This window comes from Barbus barbus (genome assembly GCF_936440315.1).
Source record: "Barbus barbus genome assembly, chromosome: 49".
NCBI classification, from domain to species: Eukaryota; Metazoa; Chordata; class Actinopteri; order Cypriniformes; family Cyprinidae; genus Barbus; species Barbus barbus.
This window is the reverse complement of record NC_136727.1, coordinates 5,867,939-5,889,871: the sequence shown is the minus strand read 5'-3', so window position 1 is coordinate 5,889,871 and position 21,933 is coordinate 5,867,939. Positions and strand designations below refer to the sequence as shown.

At 35.6% G+C, this 21,933-nt stretch overlaps 1 protein-coding gene across 3 annotated transcripts in view; it reads left to right on the top strand.

Moving 5' to 3' along the window:
* The window catches only part of zranb3 (zinc finger, RAN-binding domain containing 3), a 70,973-nt gene that overhangs the window by 48,220 nt on the left and 820 nt on the right, over positions 1-21,933 (top strand). Inside the window, exons 15-21 of one of the 3 annotated variants that reach the window (XR_013784029.1) lie at positions 7,594-7,833; positions 9,546-9,652; positions 12,595-12,696; positions 12,779-12,921; positions 14,191-14,328; positions 20,303-20,642; positions 21,682-21,852. Coding sequence is in view for 1 of the 3 variants with exons in the window: in XM_079413170.1 (XP_079269296.1) it covers positions 7,594-7,833; positions 9,546-9,652; positions 12,595-12,696; positions 12,779-12,921; positions 14,191-14,328; positions 20,303-20,642; positions 21,709-21,852 (1,214 nt within the window). In the remaining 2 variants the exon portion in view is untranslated. The remainder of the gene's footprint in view (positions 1-7,593; positions 7,834-9,545; positions 9,653-12,594; positions 12,697-12,778; positions 12,922-14,190; positions 14,329-20,302; positions 20,643-21,681; positions 21,853-21,933) is intronic. The other 2 variants (XR_013784030.1, XM_079413170.1) reach the window with 2 other exon arrangements.

The window sequence follows — 21,933 nt, the reverse complement described above, 5'->3', positions numbered from 1 at the left end:
CAAACACAACCTATATGTTTTCTTTGTTTTTTAAATAAGTAGTTCACCTAAACGACAAAACTGAGAACATTTATTTGTCCTCTTATCGATTCAAATCTACATGACTTTTTCCTCCTCGGAACACAAAAATGTTTAGCAAAATGATCTTGCCGCTCTTTTATCATATAATGAACTTGAGAAATGTTAATAATAATAATGATGATGATGATAATACAAAAATATTATATTAATTTAATAATATATATCTAAATTGTATTATTATATATTATCATAATTAACATTATATATTCATATAAATAATATTATAATTGTTTTTATTTATATATATATATATATATATAGAGAGAGAGAGAGAGAGAGAGAGAGACAGACAGAAAACAATATACTGTATATGATTTATTATTATTTACCTTTATATTATATTAAAAGTTCTTTCTTTTTCTCTTCTAAATATTTCTCTAACTAGATATTACTAACAAAAATATGATATTATTATTTTAATAATATATCTATATTATTTTATATTAATATGAATTTATATTGAATGAACAGGTAACTCCATTTTTTTTTTCAAAAATCACGTTTTTTAGTGTGTTATCATGGTTTTATTTTGTGTTAATTAGCTGTGTTTTTTAGTAATTTAACCTAATCAAAATAACCCTACTACAGTTTGATTGAGAGCACAATGAAAAAAAACATGATTTTTGAGAATTGTTAAAAACGGAGTTATCTGTTTCTGCAAATTAAGTCTTCATATATATATATATATATATATATATATATATATATATATATATATATATATATATATATATAATTAAAATATATGTAATTTATTATTATTTATCTCTGTATTATAATGTATTTGAAACTTTATTTTTCTCATTAATATGAATTTTCACCATGATGTCAAGTTGTTGCTAAGCAGTTGCTAAGGTGTTTTAAATAGCTTTAGTATGTTTCTATGTCGTTGCTAGGGTTTTCTGAGTGGCGTTTATATGGTAGAAACTGAACGTTCTCTATGGTAGGTCACTGACACGGTCACATACTGTGTAGTAATTGTAAATAACTGTAAAACTTTATTAAATCAATTATGTCAACTAAAACATTATAAAGCATAAAAAACCAAGGTCAAATGAGTGGCTTAAACGGCTTAGAAATGCAAATGGCTCTCGCATACAGAACAGCATCGCTGTTAAATTACAGCAGTTGCTTGCAGACACAGAAAATGATCACATGACTGTAGATCAGACACTTGCAGCACATATCTGATTAATTTGAAGCGTAAAACAAACATGCGGCGCTGCGTCTCCGTCAGCTCAACACTCACCCATCAAAGCATGAGTGAAAACCACAGCGACGGCGTGTCAAGACTTCACTTCTGAGAGAAACCAGGCAGCTTCCAGACTCGCAAAACCAGACACCAAGAATTTTGATCGAAACGCTGTCATGGGCAAATAGAGCATATTTACATAATTCAAGGTGTGAGTATGCTTTCAAAACTTCACTATAGTCCGGAAATTTCCATCATAAATGTATTTTTCAATTTAACCTGTATTTAACAAGTCAATTAACACATTCTTATTTACAACAACAGCCTTTCTTTGTCATTTAAAAAAAAAAATTGCAGAAGAGGAACTTTTTTCAACGTAAAGCATTTAGCTGTTTGCCCAAGATATTTATAAATCCATCGCCACAAATACAGACAAGTGATACTACCACAACCACCAGCAATACTTAATTGTGTCTGCTTTACAATGAAACACAAGCTCATTGCGACCGATTCCCAGACATACTATTCATTGCGACCCATTTAACAGATGCATCATTTTAGGTAAGAACAACTTGAACAGCAACAAACAATAACAATACAGCGAAATAATCAACTAACTACGATCATCTAGCTCTCTATTTATCAATAGAAATGATTTAATCACACCTTTAGCTTTGTGTGTCAGATGTAACAATTAAAATGTGACTCTGAAACGGACTGTCCTAAATTGTTGCTATAGTAGCATCATATTAATGCTAGAAAGCCTATGCATTTGGCAACTGTATTTTTAAATAAACCATTATATTTCATAATTAAAATCTATTTTCATACTCCCCACCCCCCTGGATGCTGTTTTCAACATTTTTTGTTAATTCAAATATTTTTCAAATATTTATATATAATTTTATATTTTATTTTATTTAGATTTTTTAGAGAGTGGTATTTAGCTGTTTGTTCTATTTTTTTTATAGATCCACAATCAAAATTTAGCAAAAATGTGTTATTTATTAAATTTATTTAATCTTTTTATTTGTTTGTTTGTTTTTAATTATTTTATTTAAAAACAGTTTATTTTTATTATTTGTTTTTAAAGCAGTTATTCATTTTTCTGGCCCTTATTAATGTACAGACAAAAAAAACAAAAAAACTTATGTTTACTATTATTATCATTGATTTTTGATTATGCTTGAGTGACATTTTCCATGTACTTTTATAGATCTGCTATTACAGTTTTGCAGAAACAATTAATTTATACTTATATATATATATATATATATATATATATATATATATATATATATATACTTATAATTCATTTATTTCCTTTTTTTTTTTTTTTTAGATTTTCTTATTTAATATTTAAATTTTTTAAACCATCTTAAAATATATATATTTTAAGATGGTTTGTTTGGCCCTGTTTATCACGAGTGTTGTAAATTTGCAGAAAAAAAAATAATTTACTGCTATCCCCTGAAGAATCTCATCATGCATCATTTTATTCATTTCGACGTTCTGTAAACCTTTTTTTCTTCCTTTTGAAAAAGAAAAAAAAAATGAATCCAAGAAAGCAAACATTTCCAAACATGGCATTTTTTATCCATTTGCCCTTGCTTTTAACAGATCTGTGGTCACGAAGGTGCCCATTTACACAACTCATATCATCCAATTTCATGTTTTGAAACCGGTGCATGATCTACATATTATTCCCGGTTTGAACCTTTCAGTATTTCAGAGTTTTTAGCCATCCGTCCTGGACTGTTACAGATCGGCGGCCACAAAGGTGGCACCGCAGAGCCACTCCAGACAGTGATAAGGGTTCAGATACGCAGCGGGAGTTGTTTTCTGCTAGTGTCTGGCTTTCTTTCGGCAAGCCGGCTCGTTAAGAGACAGCACAGCAGTGGAGCTTTTATTCGGCTTCTCACAAATTCAGCTGACATTTTAGAAGATCCATACTAGACCTTTCAGCGAGAGTGAGAAGGAGAGGGCGAGAAAGAAAGAAAGAAAGAAAGAAAGGCTAATGCAAAGCTCGGAGGGGATGGTGTGAAAAAGAAGAGCGCTAGAATCCGAAAAGGGAAAGCGAACGAGCGAATCAGAGGTGTGAAAATTCATTAGCGGCCCTCGAAGGAAGACAATCGCAATTATCAAACTCCTCCACAGCCTCGCGGATACAAATAAACCGCCGACATCAAAACTTCGTCATTATGGACTGAGCGTCCTGTCACGTTTTTGACGATCGGCTCCCTCGGGGAGACGGTGAGACAACAGCTACGAGACAGATAATGCATTTCAGCGCCTCCACATCGTAAAGATGCTTTTCTGAGATGGAAGGGCACAAGGGAGGCTTTAAATGTAGACCGTATTTTTTTTTTTCCCCCGCCGTGTCCCGTGGCGCCATATGGCAGAGAGATGTGAAACTGCTGGTCTGAGGGAAGGAAATCAGTCAAATGCAAAATAGACAGCATCTGTTCCTCGCTCGGTGAGCTCAACGCATGTTCGCGTTCTTCCCGTCAGACGACGGCAGAGAACTGTGACGGCCCTCGGTGGTAGTGAGAGCCCGGCCAGAGGCCCACATTAAAGACTAGTTCAAGAAATGAAAGGAAAATTGGATCATTTGTTCACTCCCATGCCGTTTTGGATGCTTGCAAAAAGAGAAATTGTGAATAATGTCCTGGTCGCTCTTTTCCATGCATTTACAAATGAGATTTTTTCACTCACTTCTGAAGGCGACCGGCCTACTTTAGATAAGATTAATATCATGCTTAATTCAAAGAAAGCATTTGAAATAGCTGAATATATTTTTTGAAACCAAAAGTACAAATAACAGTCATTTATGCAAGCAAAACATTAAAACAATAATATATATATTGTGTATATTTTATTTTTTTATTTTAATTAATAATGTATAAATATTAACATTAAACCATAATAATTCCTTTAAAACAAACTCAATACATGGTGCCATTTATTGTGTTAATATATAATAAAATTGGACATTTGATTAATAGTATATTAATCAAATATATATATATATATATATATATATATATATATATATATATATATATATATATATATATATATATATAAATAATAAAATTGTATATTAATAATCAAATTGAATTAATTAATATAAAAATGTTTTTTACTCAATAGACAGTGCCATTGTTTTAATATATAATAAAATTATAATAGTATGTTTTTATTAAAAACACAATTTAATTGAATTATTATTCAATTCTAATAATTAATTAAAAAATGTAAAGGTCCTTGCACACAGAGTCTGACATTTTCATATGCGTTTTTCGTATTCGTCATCCTTTCCTATCAAAATGCTTGCAACGAATCCGAAAACGCAGAAAATCGAACCTGGTCCGTTTTTTTAGTTTTTTTTTAATGACGGACAAGTTTCAGAGGCAGTGTGTAAACATGATTGACACAATGTGAGGTCGTATTTATTTTTCAATGTGCGTAAATGACAAAAAAAGTACTAAATGGAGTCTTCAAGCAGCGAGGATGACTTTGTTGTCCTCTCGCTTCTTAAAAAGAGGAAAGGAATTATTGAGTCCATCCAATCCTGAGATATAGGCTAGCGAGGACGGAGAGTTCCCCCTCCTATTAAGGAGCAGCGGGATTATCACGGGCGGTTCAAAGTTTGCTTCAGGATGTCAGTGGCTCAGTTTGATGCTTTGCTAGCGATACTAGAGCCACATATTAAAAAGAAGACCACCAAAATTCTGTGAACTCCGTGTGCAAAGATCTATATACAGTGCTTTGTGCTGCGAGATGAAGTGGATGAACTTGACAATCGCCATTCTGGATTTTGGCATTCGCTTGTACGGTGGCAGAAAATCGAACCCGATCCGAATTTTTTTGTGACTGACGAAAGTTTCGGAGGCAGTGTGTAAACATGATTGACACAGCATGAGGTCATATTTATTTTTCAACGTGCAAAAATTGATTAATAGTATATATTTTTAATTAAAAATAATAGTTACAGTAATTCTATTTATTGTATTTTTACATAATAAAATTGGATATTGTATTATATAATCATGTATTTTTATTAAAATATTAAAAAGTTAAAACTTAATACACTGGATATTTGATTTTAGTATATATTTTTAATTAAAAATAATCCTATTAAATTACAGGAATTCAATGTGTATTATTAAAGGCAGATGTAAGACTTTTAAAGATGCTTGGATAATGGGGATATATTTGATAAGATAAAAGATATGTCAGAAATGTTTTGTACTGGGGGCCTTTATTTATTTATTTTATTTTATTGTATTATTTGATTTATTTATTTATGTGTATGTATGTATTTGTGTGTATTTGGGTATTTGTGTATATGCATGTATATATTGGATTTCTGGCCTGTTTATTGTTGCATGTGAATGTATATGAGCATTTATGCTATACCTTTGTGTCATTATAACTAGTTATTTTTGTTAAGTTGAGTTATTTAAAATTGTAATATTTAAACTTGCAGTAATTCGTCAAAAACTCAGTACATGATGCTATTTGTTGTATTCATACAGTGGGGCAAATAAGTATTTGATACACTGCCGATTTTTCAAGTTTTCCCACTTACAAAGAATGGAGAGATCTGTAATTTTCATCGTAGGTACATCTCAACTGTGAGAGACAGAATCTAAAAACAAAAATCCAGAAAATCACATTGTATGATTTTTGAATAATTAATTTCCATTTTATTGCATGATAAAAATATTAATATTTGGTACAGAAACCTGTGTTTACAATTACAGAGGTCAGACGTTTCCTGTAGTTCTTGACCAGGTTTGCACACACTGCAGCAGGGATTTTGGCCCACTCCTCCATACAGGTCTTCTCCAGATCTTTCAGGTTTTGGGGCTGTCGCTGGGCAACATGGAGTTTCAGCTTCCTCCATATATTTTCTATTGGGTTCAGGTCTGGAGACTGGCTAGGCCACTCCAGGACCTTGAAATGCTTCTTACGGAGCCACTCCTTAGTTGCCCTTGCTGTGTGTTTGGGGTCACTGTCATGCTGGAAGACCCAGCCACGACCCATCTTCAATGCTCTTACTGAGGGAAGGAGGTTGTTGCCCACAATCTCACGATACATGGCCCCATCCATCCTCCCCTCAATACGGTGTAGTCGTCCTGTCCTCGTTGCAGAAAAGCACCCCCAAAACATGATGTTTCCACCCCCATGCTTCACGGTTGGGATGGTGTTCTTGGGATTGTACTCATCCTTCTTCCTCCAAACACGGCGAGTGGAGTTTATACCAAAAAGTTCTATTTTGGTCTCATCTGACCACATGACCTTCTCCCATGCCTCCTCTGGATCATCCAGATGGTCTTTGGGAAACTTCAGACGGGCCTGGACATGTGCTGGCTTGAGCAGGAGGACCTTGCGCACGCTGCAGGATTTTAATCCATGACGGTGTAGTGTGTTACTAATGGTAACCGTTGAGACTGTGGTCCCAGCTCTCTTCAGGTCATTGAACAGGTCCTCCCGTATAGTTCTAGGCTGATCCCTCACCTTTCCCAGGATCATTGATACTCCAAGAGACGAGATCTTGCATGGAGCCCCAGTCCGAGGGAGATTGACAGTCATCTTGAATTTCTTCCATTTTCTAATAATTGTGCCAACAGTTGTTGCCTTCTCACCAAGCTGTTTGCCTATTGTCCTGTAGCCCATCCCAGCCTTGTGCAGGTCTACAATTTTGTCCCTAGTGTCCTTAGACAGCTCTTTGGTCTTTAGTTCAAAAAGGTCCAATTAATACAGGTTAGTGGAGGATAGGAGGGCTTCTTAAAGACAAACTAACAGGTCTGTGAGAGACAGAATTCTTGCTGGTTGGTAGGAGATCAAATACTTATTTCATGCAATAAAATGGAAGTTAATTATTTAAAAATCATACAATGTTATTTTTTTTATATTCTGTCTCTCACAGTTGAGGTGTACCTACAATGAAAATGACAGATCTCTCCATTCTTTGTAAGTTGGGAAACTTGAAAAATCGGCAGTGTATCAAATACTTATTTGCCCCACTGTATATAATACATTTGTGTATTTGATTATTTAATTTCCTCTTCTTTTGTGTTCCAAGAAAGAAATTAAGTAATACAGTCATTAAGCCATAATTTAATTAAACTTTTTGGGTGAAATATCAGTTTATATCAGACTAGTTTTGTGCTGTAAAATGTGAAGATCAAATTGAAACAGAACTGACGTATCGTTTATAAAAGCAAACTTATGTTGACCCCAACAATTTAACTCATCCTATCTCTCTCTCTCTCTCTCGCTCTCTCTCTCTCTCTCTCTCTGTCTCTTAGCTCCCAGCACATCTTCATCATTACTGGATCACCCCTCATCCTCCTCATCGCTCACTACCATCTGCATCTCTGATTCAGACCAAGAAAACGAACCAGCCACCCCCCGCACCCCACAAACTCCACACACACGTCCAAACCTACAGGCCAGTCCGGATGTGGCAGAAACACACATGGATCAATCTCAAGAAACACAACGAAAGAATGAGTTCACCTCACAAACTCTCTTCAGCGGTGATCCAGGTCTGTTTCAAACAAACTGCTGACACTTTCAGGAATTTTCACTAAGATACTAAAGTAAATGAAAAATTCTCTTTTCATTTACTTTAGATCAACCGATATTGTTTATGAGTGATACTGATTGTTTTTAAGTGTCAAATAACCAGTATGAAGAACCAAAACTAAACTAAACCACTCGTCACTAACTTTTGAAGGTGTACAAGAATATTGCGTTGAAAAATAATTTAATTTAAAAAACTAAATAAATGCCTTTGTATACATTTAAATATTAAAATACAAATAAATTCAATTATATGCAAGCAATATTCGATATCAGTAAAAAAAAAAAAAAAAAGTTTTCATTATGTACTGTAAAAGCTGATAACTGTCTGCCTTTTTTAAACCAATATTTGCAGTAATTTTCACCTTAAAACTTGTATGACTTTTTTGGTCTAAATTTAGAGTTTTTGGTCACAATTTTTCCGAATGTAAAAGCTAATTTTTTCCCCATACTACAAAAGCAATCAGTTATGAGACACTTATGAGATATTTCAGTGCCAATTATACAGAAACTCCAGACTTTTTCTCATTTAATTAATTGTATTATTTAATTTTTTTTAAAATATAGTTTAATGTAAAACATTTAATGTAAAAAATATATTCATTATTTTTGTGTATTTATTCATCTTTTATATTATTTTTAAAATTATAAAATTTTTAATAAAAAAAATAATTTAATTTGATATATAATTTAATATTTAAAAATATATATTCATAATTCTTTTGCATATTTATCAATTTTATATTATTTTTAAAATGCTTACTTTTTAATAAAACACAATTTTATTTGTATATAATTTGTGTCAGTTAACAGTTATTTAATATTATTTAAAAATACATTTATTTTGCATATACATTTATTTTAAAAAAATAAAAGCTGTAGATTATACAAGTAATATAATGACAAAACAGACCTTCAAACCTGAACGACTTTCTTTTTGCCAACGTTTTCTTTTTTTATATAAAGTTGCAAGATGTGCAATTTGGGTGTCATCGAATCCGAAAAGTAGCAAAGAGCAGCTTGCACCTTTTGCGAAATATCTCCCATTGCATTGTTTACGAGAAAATATCAGCCCTGGATGATCAAAATTACCTTCTAAGAACAATTTCACAGTTGCGTCACCGCAGCTAAGAGCACGTCTGCATGAAATATGGATAATAACAGGTCATTTCAAAGCCAGACAATCGACGAGCATTCACCTTTCTTATAAAGAGTGCAATTTTCAGACACTGCAGGGTTTGTCTTAACGCCCACCTTTACGACACACACGCACAGAATCCCAGCTTCCCAGCAGCATACAGTAAGCAATAATGGCTCTTTAATAACACGTTGTGATTGGCCAGCCGGCTACAGCTCGGCTATTTTAGACCACAGTAGGGTTCTGGTAACTAAGCCTCGTGGGGCGTCTTTGCAGCGAGCCTGACCCAAATGAATGTAGAGCAGCTCTGTGGGACGAAATCTGGATGAATCCGATTTCTCCGAACGGCGGGATCGTTTGAGGTCACGGCGTACCTGCTGCATTCCAGCGTTCGTTAGCGCTCGCGTCACCTGACCTTTATCAGTAGCATAATGATCATCCTCTCTTCTCGTCCTCTCATTGCCCTGCTCTCTTTTTTCTCCTCCTATTAGTCACTACAACTTTCCCATCATGTCTCTCTCTCTCTCTCTCCGATAGCTACTGACATTCACATTCAAAAGGAGTCGGACGACTCTGTTGCCGTGTACGACAGTCTGAAGTTCTGTGCCAGCAAAAACACTGACAGGATCTACATCTACGACAAGGTATACAGTGTTAGAAACCCAAGCAACTGCAGTATATTCAATATTCACATTATATTTGCCAAGATTTTGTCGCCTTTTTGTCAAAATGGCATCTTATTTCTGTGAATCGGTTCTAATGAATTTTAAATATTTTTATGTATTTGTTTTTTAAATGGAATGCATTTTTTGTTTATAATGTAGAATTTATAATGTAGAAAAATCCTTTTTATAAATTACATTTATAATTTTATATGTAGAATTATGTAATTATACTGTACATTATAATTATATAGAATTATATGTTAATTACATACATAAAATATAAATGTCATTTTATAAATACGTAATATTTAAAAAAATATATTAATATTATATGTATAATTTAGCAGTTAGTATATAATATTTTATATATTTATATGTGTGTGTGTGTGTGTTAATTTATATTTTATGTATAATTTAGCAGTAATTTCATATTTTGTATTATTTTCAAAAATATTACTTGTATAATATTTTATTTATAATGTTAATATCTGTAATTTAGCAGGTACTATTTATATTTTATATAAATTTTAAAAATAAATAGTTTCATATATACATACACTTACAAAATACATTTTTATAATAAGTATTTTATATGAAGTATTATAATTTTACAGAAACTCCATAAATTCTGCAGGGTCATGATGGCATACGGTATTTCTGGAAAATCAGTCACACCAGTTTAAATTGCATTGTTGAGAAAACACAAAAACAGATAAATGGCATTGCTGTGCATTCAGAAATAATGTAAAATACCAGTAAATAAAATGAAACCTTTACAAGCATTATAAACATTTTAGTTTTAAAAAGTGCGACATTCCGGAAAATACAGTACATGCAAAATATTGCCGTTGTTTTGTTTTGTTTTTTCTACCCGTTCTTACAGATGTGATTACAAGTGATTCTTTTGACTAAATCTCATCTATATTAGCCGATCACTTCACCTAACATCTGACAAGCAGAATTCACAAGCAAAAGCCAAAAGAATATCAAGTACATGAGACACAAAAATGAATTTCTTATATAACCTATTGTCAGAAGCACTTCTATTCTTCAAATTCGTTAGGATTTCTTTTGTACTGAAGCAACCCGGATCTGCATCAGTAGCTCTAATATGAAAATGTTCTCTGGATTGAGTCTTGAACACACGGTTTGTTGGCCAGAGCTTCCAGTGTTAATCTGTGGGCAAATAAAGTGTTGGAATCTCTCGTCCTCGTTTGTACAGCGACACGCCGGGATTCTTATAGTTCTCTGCAACTGTATTAAATGGAAGCAGATATAAGCAGGGTGCCTCTAATTGACTTTGATTGAGAAATATTATCCGGGTTGGTTTTTAATAAGAGCTTTTCCTGAGGCCATCTCAGCCGAGCAGTGATGAATGGTGGAGTTTAGCAGCAAGACAGAGGAAGAGCTGGAAAAGATGCCTGCCGTGGGCTGGAAATGTAATCTTTTGTCTCCCTGTGGACAGACGTTGTGGGACGGCGGTCCAGCTGGTGGAGGAGAACTGGACCGCTGCCTGTAAGGACCGTTCTCGTGATTGGCAGCTCTTTAATGAACGCCTCTCCGCTCGCGTGAACACGGCTCGCTGTCATCATGACCTTGAGGGACGACTTTTGGGTCTCTCTTCATATTCATATTTCTCACTTAAAGTAACAGCAGCAGTGTTGTTACTTTTTAGATTCTCTGACTGCACTGATTTATATGTTTTTATTATTACTAATTAATAATAATTAGATTAAATGCATAGGCATTAGAGTTGTGGTATAGTGTTCTAATATGTGTGTGTATATATATATATATATATATATATGTATATATGTATATATGTATATGTGTGTGTGTGTGTGTGTGTGTGTGTGTGTGTGTATATATATATATATATATATATATATATATATATATATATATATATATACACACACATATACACACATACACACAATATTAAAATGTAAAATACAATTAAAACAAATGAATGTAACAAAAGCAAAATATATACAATTATATAGTATAATTAATAAATTTTTATATTTTGTGTTTATTTCACATTAATTTGTTTTAATTGTATTTTTTATTTTTTGTTATTTAAAAATACAAGAAAGTTTATATTTAGTAAATATATATTTTATGGATTTTCATTAGGTGTGAATCATAACATTACTGGTTAGGTGGTTTCAATAATTAATTTCTATATTTTGTAATTATATCTTGTTTTTGTCAAATTATTTGAGAAATATATAAAATAAGACAATTAATATTTATATTTTCTACCCTTTTCATCGGTTTTATCTGTGGTTGTTAGTCATGTGAATTTAGTTGATCGATTTTAGTTGTATTTGCAATATCTGCAGTTTATATTTATATATTCATAAATAACTGACTTTTTCCAGATTAAATGTTTGCATCTAACTCTTTTATAAAAACATTGTCCATATTTTCCTTATTTGCTATATATATATATATATATATATATATATATATATATATATATATATATATATATATATATATATATATATATATTGAATCTTTTCTTATTTATTTGCACCAACATACTTCTGTACTTATATTTTACTGAAACATTTTAAAACTGGCCAGATGCCCCACAGATATTTCTATGAATACTTTTGAGTGATGACAGAAATGATTCATTGAATCATTTGGAACAAATTCACTGAAACTGGCCGTTTAAAGGAACTGATTCACAGAAATGAATCAAATTTCAAAACAATATCGGCACAAGTGCAGAGCCTAAAAGTAGTCCACCAGCAGTCTTGAGGAAACGTCAAATAAAAACAGTTCAAATAAAGCGCAATAATCACAATGCTGGTTAATTTTATATTGTCAATAAAATATGAAATATATTGTAAATATTCAGTATATATGGTCGCTCAGCACTGAGTTTGGTGTGTGTGTTTCTACAGGAGGGCCTCCCGCTCCACAGTAACTTCATTCCCTTGGATATCAGACTGCAGAACTGGGATGAACTGCCACCAGAATTCAATCACAGCGAGAACAGGAGACAGGTGTGTGTGTGACGGGATCTTCAAGTACTGTTTCGTCAGATTTCTTGAAACGCATCTGTGTGTGTGTGTGTGTGTGTGTCAGATTGTGCGATTCGTGCGCGAGTGGAGCTCTCTGACTGCGATGAGGCAGAGGATGGTGAGGAAGAGTGGAAGAGTGTTTCACAGCCCCATCCTGCTGCTAGAGGAGCTCACTCAATCCCAGCGCCGGCACAGCAGCACCTCCAGGCAAGAAACACACACATACACACTTGTGGGCAGATCTGAATCGCATTGGCTCAGATGTGGGTGTCAATCAAATTAAGTGTGGTTTTGTTTGTTTGTCCCCCCCACCCCCACACACTCAAAATGTTAAACTTAATCATTAAAGTCATGGGACCTTTGTTTTATTTTAATATTTGTTTTTATTTAGTTTAACATTTAATTACTTATACATTTTATTTTATATATTATAGTTTAGCTTGTATTTTTAATCTATTTCTGCAATATATACACTACTGTTCAAAAGTTTGGGGTTGGTATACATTTTTTATATTTTTGAAAGTATTATTTTCACCAAGGTTGCACTTATTTGATCAGAAAACTGTAAAATTGTGAAATATTAATGCAATTTAAAATAACTGTTTTATATTTGAATATGTTTTAAACTTAAACTTATACCTGTGATGCAAAGCTGAATTTTCAGTGTCACATGATCTTTCAGAAATTATTCTAATATGCTGATATTTTTGTAGAAACCATTATACTTTTTTTCAGGATTCTTTGATAATTAGAAAGTTCAAAAGAACAGCATTTATTTGACTTTACTTTTAATTTTATGTATCCTTGCTGAAGAAAAATATGAATTTCTTTCAAAATAAATTACACTGAGATTGAAAAGTAGTGTATATTTATGTATTTTTTAAATGTTATATTGTTCAAAATTAATCTATTTTTAATTATTTATTTTATTTAAAAATACAATTATTTGATTTTTATTTTATATTTCTTGACATTTATATATATTTAATATATATATTCTTATATTTTAATCATTAAAATAAAGTTAATATAAAATTATAAAGTATTTTTTCACCCAATTCTTCAGTCTTATTCATGTTGGTTTTTAAAAAAAAAAAATTCTGCAATATCTTTTAGTTTATGTCTGCAGAACTTTATATATTTAATATAAAATAATAAAGTATTTTTTTCTTATTCATGTGGGTTTTAATTATTTATTTTGTATTTCTGCAATATCTTTGTTTATTTCTGCAAAAGTTTCGCCTGAGACCATGAATAATGTGAGATTGGTGAGGTAGTTTTTAATTTAATATATTTTATTTGAGGATTTTTCCGACGCATTACAAGCATCAGTTTGCTGTTCTGTTACACAAACATCAGCTCTGTGTGTGCTCTTTCTGGTAGCAGATACTGTACTGCCCTCTTCATGCCACCATGATGTTCCCTTTCTGGCACTCAGAGTTCCTCACAGTCTCTCTCTCTCTCTCTCTCTGTCAGGTATCTCTCCAGACAGGATGTAGCTCAGACCTCCATCGCTGTGGCCCAGAAAGAGGGTGGAGCTCTCCGCATCATCAGCAAGGACAACATCAGTCCGAAAAGACAATCCTCATCCAAACCTACTGACCCCAGCAACAGGTCTGACCAACCACAACACTTAATTATAATAACTGTTATTGTTGAAGTTATTGTTACACAGATTTAGTTATTAATTGTCATATTGCAAAAATCTAGATAAGGCAGAACAATAATAAATAGTTACAAAAGACCGCTTGTTTTTGTGATAGCTTATGCAAAAATGATCTTTGCAACAACTTAATTTGCATAACGATAAGATTTTTTTTTTATTTGTTGTTTTTTTTCTGCTTATTGAAACTATTAATTAGACGTCCTCCACCATCAAGAACATCTTAGCAACTGCATAGCAACACAGTAAAACACTCATAACACCCTAGCAACTACTCATAACACCCTAGCAACCACATAGCATCACCTGGTTATCAACTAGTATTTCAAACGTTAAATCCTTCAGAAGACGACCATCAAGAACAACCGTTAAAAACATCATAGCAACACAGTAAAACACTCATAACACCCTAGCAACTACTCATAACACCCTAGCAACCACCTAGCATCACCTGGTTATCAACTAGTGAGCATTTCAAACGTTAAATCCTACAGAAGACGACCATCAAGACCAACCATCAAAAGTGTCATAGCAACTACATAGTAATGCAGTAAAAACACTCATATGCAGTAAAACCCTAGCAACCACTCATAACACCCTAGCAACCACATAGCAACACCCACTTATCAACTAGTGAGTATTTCAAACACTAACTCCTTCAACAGACTGAGTTTGGTGAAGCGGCCACACGTTTGATCTCAGCGAGTTCTCGACAGCGAGAACGAGGGAATAACGCGGCAATAGCTGATGAAGTCATCAACACACTCGCGTGCATGGGCCCTGTCAGCCACACCGTGGCTTTTTGATCATATGTGACAGCTGTTTCCTCTCGTACTTTGTGGCTGCATGAGAAAGTCATCAGACTTTGTTGTCGCGCGATGAGATCTCAAACCGCGACGGCTGCTGCACCAGGTGTAGCTAATCCACAAATGGAAATGAATATATATGTTTTTCACTTGGCTTTGCTCCTGCGGTCAGGGTGGGGACTGTCGCTGACAGATACATATTTATGAATTTGCATCACTCCTGCAAAATATATATATATATTGCACAGTGAGTGACAATTTACTTTGAAAGTGCATTTCGGCATGTAATTATGTGTGTAGCAGCGAACAGTTAACCTTGTAAAGCTGCGATATGAGTGTGTGTGTGGAGTGTGTTCAAGAATGCTTAGTGCAGAGGATAAGGGCTTAATCCACACACACACACACGCGAGTGCTGCAGCGTCGCCATGGAAACCGTGGGAGGAAAAAATTGCGACATACTGAGCGCTGTCTGGGGCTGGATATTTTTAGGCGATGGAGAGAAAAGAGGAAGAAACCGGGAAGAGAGAAAGTGAGAACTAATGGAGGACTAGGGAGAAAGTCGTTCCTGGTGAAGTTTAGACTAGTTAGTGTGGTCAAGACTAGTCTTGTACATACATGTGTTAACACTGATCATTAAAATTGTTTGGCGAAAGAATATGTCTTGGAGCCGCAGTGTAATGGTTAGCAAACATTACCCTGGTGATTTGATTTATTTTTTTATTTTTTTTTACAGCAGTTTATTTCAGGTTAAGTAAATAAGAACTGGTTTTTATGTATCTTTTTTGTTTTTTGGAACAAAAAATACATTTGGATAATAATAATATATATTTTTATTATTGCCACATTTTTGCAGGATTTTTTTCCAAATATTAATAGTTTTATGCATTTTTGTATTTATGCTTTTTTAACAAAAACAAAATTATAATAATAATATCTCTTATTGCCACAATTTTGCAGGTTTTTTTTGCTTTTTTGTATTGTCTTATTTATGCTTTTTGGAATGATACATTATGTATATTACTAATAATAATAACTTAATACATTTTTGGTATTATTATTATTGCCACATTTATCCAAAATTATATAAATAATTGTATGCATTTTTATGCTTTTTCAAAAATACAATATATAATATAGGCAACTATGTATGTACAGGTCAAGTATGTGCAAATTAGAAATGAGAAAATAAAGATAAAATTAGTGAGTGTGGTGAATGGATAGTGTATTATAGTTGTGTGTTCCACGTTTATTGTTGAGTGTTCATGAGATGGATTGCCTGAGGGAAGAAACTTCCTATGTCTGGTCGTTCTGGTGCACAGAGCTCTGTAGCGTCGACCAGACGGTAACAGTTCAAAGAGGGAGTGTGCTGGATGTGAGGGGTCCAGAGTGATTTTACCAGCCCTTTTGCTCACTCTGGATAAGTACAGTTCTTGGAGAGTGGGGAGGGTTGTACCAATGATTCCCTCAGCAGTCTGAACTACCCTCCGTAGTCTTCTGAGGTCAGATTTGGTAACTGAGCTGAACCAGACAGTTATAGAAGTGCAGAGAATGGATTCAATGATGGCAGAGTAGAACTGTTTCAGCAGCTCCTGTGGCAGGTTGAATTGTCTCACCAGCAATCCTGAAAACTTTCTATTCAGGGACCATAGAAAATGTGTTGACTCAGTGCATCTCAGTGTGGTATGGAAACAGCTCCAATCAGGACTGCAAAGCACTACAGAGAGTTGTGCGCTTAGCTGAGCGCATCTCAGGGTCTGCTCTCCCCTCTCTGCAGGACATCTACCTCAAACGCTGCAAAAGAATAAAACAAGATGGCGCCGCTTTGTTCGGACGCCGTCCAGGTCGCTCCGCTAAGATTGTGTTTTTATCTACTTTTTTACTTAGTTTTACTTTCTCTTTTTACACATCTCACGTCGGCACTGATCACCTATAACAAAGAAACACTTTTGGACATTGGAAACCGCTACACCAACCTGTTCCAGGACACTTTATCCAGGAATCCAGCATGGCCTCTGGAGATTCTTCGGAACGCAGAGATGAACAACAACCCCCCGAGGCGAAGGATCAAGAAACACCGCGGGAAACGCGCTGGGATTCGAGATAGACTCCGGAAAAGGGCTCACAGTTCTCCTCTTCCGAGCATTCTGCTTGCAAATGTCCAATCCTTGCAGAATAAGATTGACGATCTTAGAGCCAGGATTAGTTTCCAACGGGACATAAGGGACTGTAACATCCTTTGTCAGAAACGTGGCTTTCGTCCATGGTCCCGGACATTGCTGTAATGCCAAGTGATAACTTCTCTGTTTTTCGGACAGACAGAACACCAGAGGCCGGTAAATCCAGGGGTGGAGGAGTGTGTTTCATGATTAACAAGAAATGGTGTGATCCCAGGAATATCTCCATTCTGTTGTGTTCCTGCTCGCCTCATCTGGAACATCTTTCCATTATTTGCCGCCCATTTTATCTACCCCGGGAGTTTTCGTCGATCATTGTTACTGCTGTGTACATTCCACCACAGGCAGACACTGGCTTGGCTTTGTCTAAGCTTCACGATGTGCTCAGCGGCTACATTAACAAACATCCTGACGCTGCCTTTATCATCGCAGGGGACTTTAACAAAGCTAACCTCGGACGGGTCATGCCGAACTTTCACCAACATGTATCCTGTCCAACTAGAGGACCAAATACACTGGATCATTCCTACACTCAGTTCAAGAATGTCTACAAAGCCCGCTCACTACTGGCTTTCGGCAAATCGGACCATGCCGCCATTTTCCTCACACCGAAATACAAACAAAGGCTCGTTCAGGATCCTCCGGTGCAGAGAGTAGTGACGCGCTGGTCCTCCCACTCAGAGGCTATGCTGCAGGCGGCTCTTGATGACGTCGACTGGGACATGTTCCGGGCGAGTTCTTCTGACGTCAGCGAGTTCACGGATGTAGCATTAAGCTTTGTAAACACGCTAACCGAGCAAGCTACAGAAACAATAACGATAAGGACATTCTCCAATCAGAAACTGTGGGTGGACAGAACTATCCGTGCTGCGGTTAACACACGCACTGCCGCTTACAATGAGGCTATTCTGACCGGGAATATGAGCGAGTACAAAACATCGTGCTATGCTCTCCGACGCGCAGTAAGAGCCGCTAAACACAGATACAGAGAGAGAATTGAGTCTCATTTCCAGCTCAATGACTCTCGACGGATGTGGCAGGGACTGAGGACCATCTGTGCCTTTGGAAACAAATCCTCCGCTGAGGTGAGAGCAGATCCGTTGCTGGCCGACGAGTTAAACATCTTCTTCGGCCGCTTTGAATGCAACGGCGGCAGCGTATCTCTGCCTACCAGCGCGTCAGGAAGCAGCAGGCAGAGCAGCGATGATCCTGTAATCACCGTGTCGGAGGATGAGGTTCGGAGGGCGCTAAAGAAAGTGAACGTCAGGAAAGCAGCTGGACCTGATGGGATAACCGGCCGTGTTCTGAGGTCCTGCGCCGATCAGCTCGTTGGTTTGTTCACGTCTATCTTTAATGAGTCCCTTGCTACCTCCGTGGTTCCCACCTCATTCAAAAAATCCATCATAATCCCTGTGCCTAAGAACAATAAACCCTCTTGCCTGAATGACTATCACCCAGTTGCCCTCACATCTATAGTCATGAAGGTTTTTGAGAGACTTGTAAAGAGCCACATCTGCTCCTCCATCCCTGATACTTTGGACCCTCTTCAGTTTGCCTATCACCCAAACAGATCTACGGCTGATGCCATCTCTCACGTCCTCCACTCTTCCCTCACACACTTGGACAGCAACAATGGGAATTATGTAAGGCTGCTATTCATTGACTATAGCTCAGCTTTCAACACTATAGTCCCCATCAAGCTGGCTTCTAAACTCACAGACCTCGGCCTAAACTCCTCACTCTGTGACTGGATTCAAGACTTCCTCACCGGCAGACTTCAAGTGGTGAAAGTTGGCCAGTTCACCTCAAATTCCATCACTCTGAACGTAGGAGCCCCACAGGGCTGTGTCCTGAGTCCCCTGCTCTACTCTCTCTACACGCATGACTGCGTGTCCTCTCACAGCTCCACATCTATCATCAAATTCGCTGATGATACTGTGGTTCTGGGCCTCATCTCCAACAACGATGAGACCGCATACTTGGATGAGGTAGAAAGACTCACATCATGGTGCCAGGAAAACGATCTCTCTCTGAATGTGAGAAAAACTAAAGAGCTGATCATGGACTTTAGGAAGAGACAGCAGCGGCCCTACACTCCTCTTATTATCAGTGGGACCCCTGTGGAGAGGGTGAGTAGCTTCAAGTATCTCGGTGTAAACATCTCTGAGAACCTGACTTGGACTACGCACATCCAAACACAGGTTAAGAAAGCCAGGCAAAGACTGTACCATCTGCGACAGCTGAGGAAATTCAGGGTCTCACCAGCAATCCTCAGTGTGGTATAGAAACAGCTCCAATCAGGACTGCAAAGCACTACAGAGAGTTGTGCGCTTAGCTGAGCGCATCTCAAGGTCTGCTCTCCCCTCTCTGCAGGACATCTACCTCAAAGCTGCAAAAGTAGAGCTGTCAAAATCATCAAGGACTCTAATCACCCTGGTAACCGTCTATTCACTTTGCTTCCACCTGGTAAGCGCTTCCGTAGCCTGATGGCAAAAACTGAGAGACTTAGGAGGAGCTTCTTCCCCCAGGCCATCAGGCTCCTAAACTCTAACTCTGTGTCATAACATCACTTGACTCCATGTAAATATCACCATATCAATAAGCTATTCATATTTTTTTCTACCTCATATGCTGCTATTTAAATACCCTGGACAACTTTTTTGCACATTCCTCTTATATTACTATTTAAGTCAACAACATACTGACCTGCACATTTATATTTATTATTTTCTTTTCTTTTTTCTACTTTTTTTTCTTAATATTTATGTACATTTGGTGTTTTGTATTCTATATAGTAAATGTATTATATTCTATTGCACTGTCCTTGGAGCGGACCTGACTTACATTTCACTGCTGGTTATACTCTGTATAATTGTGTATGTGACAAATAAAAAAAAAATCTTGAATCTTGAAATCTACTTGCTAAAGTGTTTTTGTGTCTGCAGAGAAGCCGAGAGCTCGGTGTGTGTTCAGACAAACACTACAGCCGGTTACCTGCAGGCCATGGACTCGGCCGGGACCCCCTTGTGTCTGTCCTGCCAGAAGCCCAGCGGGGAGCACCACGGCTGGGCAGGAGGCTTCTGCAGCCCTGCCTGTATGGAGGACTTCCAGCTGCGCTCCAATCAGGGCTACATGCGCGCCCGTGTGCTGGAGACGGAGCAGGGTGTGTGTCAGCTCTGTGGACTCAACGCCCACCAGCTGTATGTGCAGGTCCGGGACGCACCGTGCACACACCGCAAGGAGATACTGGACAACACCTGGCTGGCACAACTCCCTCTCAAACAGGTTGGGCTCATTTTTAGGAACCCCATCTGCATATTTGGCCATATTTGCATCTTTCTTTCTGTCTTATCTATCTATCTAATGCTGAAATATTACATGCTAAAGTTGCTCAGACTCTTCAATGTGCATATTCTGGTCTTTTTTTTTTTTACTGAAATGCAATGCGCAATAATACAGTTTCAGTATTTTTACCTTAATTAAAGCAGTCACAGCACTCTCCCAGCTATTAGATGTCAAGACTAGAATAAATATAACAAAAAAATAAAGACACTGCACTCTACATTTTTTTTATTAGCCCCTTTTGTAGATTGTATAATTTAAAAAATAACAGACCGCCATTATTACTTTTAGTAGTTTTAAGCTGAAATGCCTTCTTAAAAATATAACGCTTGCATAAATATGCCACAAAAATAATATTATTAACAATATTTGTGGCATGTTGTTGTTATGTCAATGTTAAAAATAGTAGCCACTATTATTATTGTTGCTGTTGTTAACAACAAGAAACAATCCGTAATAATAATAATAATTTTTCTACAAATAATATTTTTACTAATTTAAAAAACTAAATAAGATGCCACAAAATTATAAATTATCATCATTATTTTTAATAATAATAATAAAAGCATTTCAATTGAAGTGTCTTAAAAATGTAATGCTTCCCTAAATATTAATAATATTATTATTATTAATAGCATATTTTTACTATTTATTGTTATTGTTCTTAATAATGTTATTTTATTATAAATAGCTATTGTTATTGTTAACAATAAATAGTAATAAATATGCCACAAAATAATAATATTATCATTCAAATATCATCAAATATTTTTAATAATGATAAACTATTTGTAGGAAATGTTTATTACTTAATTATTCATAATTAATATATATTATTATTATTATTATTAATAATCATTAGCAGCAGCATCATGTACTCTTCATAGATATTTTTCTTATTTTTTCTTTCTTTAGAATCTTCTTTAAAAAGTCATTGAGTTTTACCCGTGTCCACAAAAGCAGTCTATTATCCTCCTCGTAGCTCCTGCTCAAAAACTTCCTCTGGTAGATTCTGCGTGAGGTGTACGCAGCACCAGGACTAATTTCGTCTGGGAAGTTGGCCAGAGAAATCCAGAAAAACCCCGTGTACAGAGGAGGAGGACAGTGTTCCCTCGAGAACCTTCAAACCCTTTGTACCGTCTGCCATCGGATGGTACAGTATTTCATCCACACACACACACACACAAATGCATATTATGAATTTATTTTATATTTATGTAATTTAAAATAAAAA